Genomic DNA, 6,120 nt, shown 5'->3' on the forward strand with positions numbered 1-6,120 from the left:
ACTGATAGGATTTTTCTCACTTTAACATCAGAAACAAACGTTTTCACTCTGTACTTTCTCCTACTTCCTGTGTTTCTCTGCAGATCAGAGAGGAGATCGAGCAGTATGGTATCAAGATATACCAGTTCCCTGACTGTGACTCTGATGAAGACGAGGAATTCAAGCAGCAGGACCTCGAGCTGAAGGTGAGAGCCAGAGCTGCCACGCGTCTTCGGTCGGTACGCTTTGTTGACAAAGCACAGAAAACACACAGCATTCAGCTGAAAACACTTGATCCTCACACGGATCATTCAACAAACCAAAAATAGATGTAGCGCTAATAGCAAGTAAAACATGATTAAATATTTTTTGTTTGTTTTTTTATTTGCAGGAGTATAATTTTTAGACACAAAACTATTTTGTTGTCCTGATCACATTGAAGAAGATGATCCAATTATTCAGTGTAGTGATGTTAAGATGAAAATACATACTATATAATGAATGACCTTGGTGGGAAGGTTTGAAAATGCTGTAAGTCAATGTTTCATGTTTAAGAAGTGGATTTAAAAACTCTGAATTAACACAGAGATTAGGAAGAAAAAGAAAGGCAGAGCAGGGCAGAGTCATTGAAGAGGCAAATGTGGAAAGATAAAAACACATCTGCACTGCACCACACAGTGCTGCACTGATCCATCCTCACCAGCCGACTCATCTTCATCCTCCCCTGCCAGATATTTTATAAACACCTTTTCTGAATTTTATGACCCTTTCTGTTCTCCCCACAAGGAAAGCATTCCCTTTGCAGTAATTGGCAGCAACACAGTGGTGGAGGCCAAAGGGAAGAGGGTGCGAGGCCGTCTGTACCCCTGGGGCATCGTAGAAGGTAGACACAAGTTAAAGTTTGATTTGTAGTAGGGGTGGTTAATCGGTCCAGTTTCCTGATTCGATTCGATTAGCAATCGATTATTGAATTTCCATCTGACAACAGTAACCGAAAATACACCATTAACGTATTGCACCATTAAAAAAACAGTCAGCAGCTGAATTACTCAACTTTTATTCAGAAACATCTCATAGCACCTTCGGTATTGTGTAGTATAGCTGTAACTTCCAAATTATTATTATTATTATTTTTTTAACTCGTTTTAGATGTAGTCTTTGACCGGGGTTAATCTTCTTGTCACTTCGTGGAGAGAACGTTGATTCGGTGGAGTGACAGGCATCGGGCGGTTGTCTTTAGCCCATGTCACCTCCTCTGGACGGAAGCACTACGGGCGAGAGGCGGGGCACACCCTGGAGTGGTCGCCAGTCAGTCGCAGGGCCGACACGCAAAGACAGACAACCACACACTCGCCTAGGGACAATGAGTACTCCGGAATACCCGGAGAAAACCCACGCAGGCACAGGGAGAACCTGCAAACTCCGCGCAGAAGAGTTCAGACCGCGGTTCGAACCTGGAGCCCTCTCGTTGCTAGTATTGCCACAGTACTTAACTTAGTGCGGCAAAGTTTGCAGACAACGTACGTCCTGTCGACGTGTTTAAAATAACAAAATGCATCCACACGCTCGCTTTTAGCCCAGGCAGAGCTGGATGGATTGGTTGGTTGTCGGTTAATGGTGTTTCTTCGTCCATTTCACGCACCTCTCGTCTCGCTAGCATAGTAAGCTAGCTCGCTCGCTCGCTGGCTCTGTTTACAGGGTGTTTTGTTATGACTGTTAATCAACAGCTCCCCCTTGCGGTTAAATCCTGTATGGCAGCCGGTAACTGGATAGTCACTGCAGTGTATTCCAAAAAAAAAATTCGATCTAAATTTAAATTTAATTTAATAATCGACGATTAATCAGTTTTGTTTCACCACCCCTAACTTGTAGTAACAGAATGTTAGACAGAAAAACTCATGGCAGCAGCGATTCTGTGTTAGCATTTCATGAAGAATGCTAAATACGCAGTATTGTTGAAACTGACCTTCAGTCTGTGGTCTGCAGTGGAGAACTCGGCACACTGTGATTTCGTGAAGCTGAGGAACATGCTGGTTCGCACGCACATGCAAGATCTCAAGGACGTGACCCGGGAGACCCACTACGAGAACTACAGAGCCCAGTGCATCCAGAGCATGACCCGCATGGTCGTGAAGGAGCGTAATCGCAAGTACGCTCACACTGAGGCACAGCTACACAGAGCTGCATCCTTCTTATTTTAGTGGATTTCACATTCAGATTCTGAGTGTAGAATAAAGATAGGAAGATAAAGATGTCATGTCAGCATTCGTTTGAGTTCATCAGCTGATTGCACATAACTTAGGGTCAGATTTCATAAACCACCTGCAAATATTAAATGTTGAGCTTCTCTACAACTTGAATCTCTCTGCAGTAAACTAACCAGGGAGAGCGGCACAGACTTCCCCATCCCCTTGGTGCCCGGAGTGACGGACAGCGAGACAGAGAAGCTCATCCGAGAGAAAGATGAAGAGGTACGGCACGTAGACCATGAACCGGTGTCACATCCGCACCAACACGGTCACGACCACAAGTCTGAACACAGCTCTGACCAACAGGAGCACTCAGACCCTCAATCCGAGGCAGAGACACACACACAACGCATAGCGGATGAAGCTCTCTGAGCGTCTTTAGCTCACAGATCGTTCAGGTTGTGAACAGTCAGCTCATGTTTTCTGAAGCTGACAATGAGCAGCTTCAAAAACATGAATGGGTGTAATTTTACATTCAAATCTCTGCTCCCCCGTCCTCACAAGGCCTCTGGACCTTTGAACTGTGGGTAGGAAAAGAGTTTACCACATAAAAATAAGGCACGATTACTTCCATTTTACATGTGCTCCGACCTCCAGCAGCCGTGCACATACGGTAACATCCAGGTAACTTCTCAATTTTAACAACACTGGAATCCCTGAATATGTTGAATATTTTGCTTTATACTATTGTGCTATTATACTACTTGCTTTATTTCTTAAGGAAATTGCCAGGTTTTACAACTTTTGTCCAGTTATTTGTAGCCACAGAATTAAAATTGTGTTAAGCAATATTTCATAATCCCACATTTTAGCCCCAAGTTAATAAAGCCTGTTCCGCGGCTGGTTCAACACTGTCAGTGCTGTGCAAACACCCAAGGAAAGGTACTAATGTTGTTAGAATTCATCTAATATTTTCAGTACCTGAGCAGTTATTCTCAAGGGCTAAATGAAAATAGAATAAAATATGATACAAATAGATTATTTGTCAGAAAAATGATGAGACTAGGAAGTGGTTAGAAGGAATATTCTTAGAAGAAATATTATTATAATTAGTTTAGGTTCCTAATGTTTAAATTCCTCACATATACTGAGTCCAGTCACTGTGTTAATTTTACAGTTCAGGTAAATGAAGATTTAACATGAGCAGACATACATCAATGTACACGGTGTTAGTGTTCATTCATTTCAAGTTCTTTCCCTCGTCCCCATTAAATCCATTTATTTTATCAAATAAAGCGATCAAGAGATTTTTGTCCTCAGTTTTTTTGTTTGTGTTTTTTCCTGTTAAACCTGTTCACCAAAATATGGTGAAACATGACAAAGTTACTGTAACATGGCACTGTCTCAGAGTGTGAACGGACTGTGGAAGAGAACAGTCAGCTTGTACACTCTACAATTACATACAACCGCTTATAAAGATATAGATATAACTATAGATAGTAGAATGTCCTGAGATGCTGATTTTGTCTTGAAATATTGTGTAGTGTAGGTGAAGAGAAACCAGTGGTTCCTTTCGGTCTGTCAGCACAGGTCACATGACCTCGAGAGAACAAAGTCCTCTCCTGAGTGTTATTGATTGGTTGTCTGTGCAGTCATGTGTAAATAATTACCTTGTGTGTGAAAGGCTGCATGGTCTGCTGACATGTGCAGGCTTCACATTGCTCTAAATGTAAGAGCGGACGTGTAAAGTTGTGGACGCATCACGTCAAACCCGTGACACTAACACCCGTCTCATTTCTCCTCACAGCTGCGGCGGATGCAGGAGATGCTGCAGAGGATCCAGGATCAAATGCACACTCAGAAAGACGCCTATTAACACAGGACACCAGTCACACTGTGTACACGTCTCTCTTTCACTGGGATTAAAAAAAATAAAAAATTAAACACACCCGGGAAACCTTCATTCCTCTCTAGAACACTGACATCCCTACGTGTCCAACCAACCACCGCTCAACCTCATCAGCAGCACGTTATACATGGATCAGGGACCCATGAGGAGGCGGTAAGATGATCTGACATTTGCAGCTTAACAAATCCCTTTATCCACAATCTCTGACAGTAATGACACCCCAGCTGCAAAACACTCAACCCTCCTCCACTCCACAGTTTTCTGTCCAAAATCTAAATTAATAATAATAAATTTAAAAAAAAAGGCCAAGTTTGATTTTGTTTATTTGAATAAATCGGCCTCTAGTTTATCTGAGCTTTATTTAGCCACATGATCACAGGGTTTGTTGTTTTATGTTTGTTTTTGTTTTTTTACATGAGGTCTTATATGAGGTTTACATCTAAGTGCTGGTGACCTGCTCAGATCTTCTTTTTTTTTTTATAAACATGCTTTTCTGGTGCGAGTGTTTATTTTTTATTATCCTTATAGGTCAACATGCATATATATATATACTGTCATAATTTAATTTTCTATGTTAAGCATTTTTTTCTACTGTTTGTCATTTTTTACTGTGCGTGTTCCTGGTTTTATTTAACGACACCCTGCAATACTGCTTGACGTTGGGTATGGACAGTTGGCTCCTCCGCTGTCTGACGGTGTGGATGTCAGCCGCTCTGCTCAACGTCAGTCACTCTTAACTCGCTTACTGATCGCCATATCAACATTTAAAAGAATCTAACTATTTTGAATGGCGTAAAAAAGTCCTTTATTAATATTTGGAGAATTCCCCAAAGCAGAGTTGGTTCAAAGTCAGTTCATCTCATCCGTGGCTTTATCACAACAGAGCCATCGGCAGGTGAGACAGGTGAGAGCTGAGGACCCCTGTCTGTGGTCAGAGATGATGATGATTAGGACTGAAAAGACAAAACTCTTGTTTTTTGCATAAGGTGAGTGTCCTAGTGAAGGGTTGCATCAGTGGCCATGCAGTCTATTTATTTTTGCATGTGTTTTGTGAAGGTTACTCAGATCAGTGTAGTGATCATAAGGTAATTTATGGGCAATGACATGATGTAGCTACTCAACTGTCAGGGTAAATTGAGAAGAGGTGGATTTTTTTATTTTAGTTGTAATGATGTCTTCACTTCAAGGGAACTCATATGTCGGATGTGTTCTAACCTTAATGTTTATCTTATAACCAAAGCCAACAATGACAAGCTTAATTGTCCTAAATTCTTCTTTTCAGAGTTAATTTTATTTTGTATTGACATGAAGAATATTGTTTTGGAATAAGTTATGAAAGCCAAGAGTTAAAAAAAAAAAAAAGATTCTCTTGCTAATAGTTTTGTTCCAAGTACAAACCTTTCTTTCTTTTTTTTTTTTTTTTTTTTAGAAATCAGATGACTCTGTCATGTTATGTGACCTTTTGTTTCAAAAAAAAAAAAAAAAAAAAAACCATTCCTCCAGCTTCTGTCGCAGAGTCAGGTCTTACTTTGTCATTCTTTTTCCTTAATTTGTTTGTTTTATATTAAATTTGTCTTTTGTTATTCTACTTTTTGGAGTATATTTATGTAATAAATTTATAAATGAAATGCAAATTGAGAGGACAATATGTACAAATTCTAATATTGTAATAAAATATGAATATAATTTCATGTCTCCATCACACATTGGGTTTTGCTTTATGTTGTGAAAACTTCAGTGGAATTGAATTCTACGGCTTACTTTTAATAAGAGTTTTTAAGAATTTTGAAATCACAAATTTCAATCAATTAATCCCAAATTAGATTTTCATCATTTCAAACTTTGCATTACAATTACATTGGGATGGGGCCAATTTGATCCAGTATTGGTATCGGGTTCCGATACCAACATATTTCACTGATCGGAAATTTCTGATCCAACCTGCAGAGATTTCCAATCCATGAACCATTTTTGTGCTTTAATGTTGTCTGCTGAAATGACTCCAAACGGCTCTGCAGCGCCCCCTAGAGTGTGCAAATATTC

At 40.1% G+C, this 6,120-nt stretch overlaps 1 protein-coding gene across 5 annotated transcripts in view; it reads left to right on the forward strand.

The window, feature by feature from the left end:
• Nucleotides 1-5,770, forward strand: part of sept4b (septin 4b) — a 41,645-nt gene extending 35,875 nt beyond the window's left edge. For 4 of the 5 annotated variants that reach the window (XM_041045590.1, XM_041045591.1, XM_041045592.1 and 1 more), the window contains 5 exons: nucleotides 84-185; nucleotides 766-862; nucleotides 1,966-2,128; nucleotides 2,351-2,450; nucleotides 3,976-5,770. In XM_041045590.1, the coding sequence (XP_040901524.1) occupies nucleotides 84-185; nucleotides 766-862; nucleotides 1,966-2,128; nucleotides 2,351-2,450; nucleotides 3,976-4,044 (531 nt within the window). In that variant the 3' untranslated portion in view covers nucleotides 4,045-5,770. Of the gene's footprint in view, nucleotides 1-83; nucleotides 186-765; nucleotides 863-1,965; nucleotides 2,129-2,350; nucleotides 2,644-3,975 lie in introns of those variants that run through there. The other variant, XM_041045588.1, reaches the window with a different exon arrangement.
• The last annotated feature ends 350 nt before the right edge of the window (nucleotides 5,771-6,120 follow it).

Source organism: Toxotes jaculatrix, chromosome 9 (assembly GCF_017976425.1).
Source record: "Toxotes jaculatrix isolate fToxJac2 chromosome 9, fToxJac2.pri, whole genome shotgun sequence".
In the NCBI taxonomy this organism is placed as follows: domain Eukaryota; kingdom Metazoa; phylum Chordata; class Actinopteri; family Toxotidae; genus Toxotes; species Toxotes jaculatrix.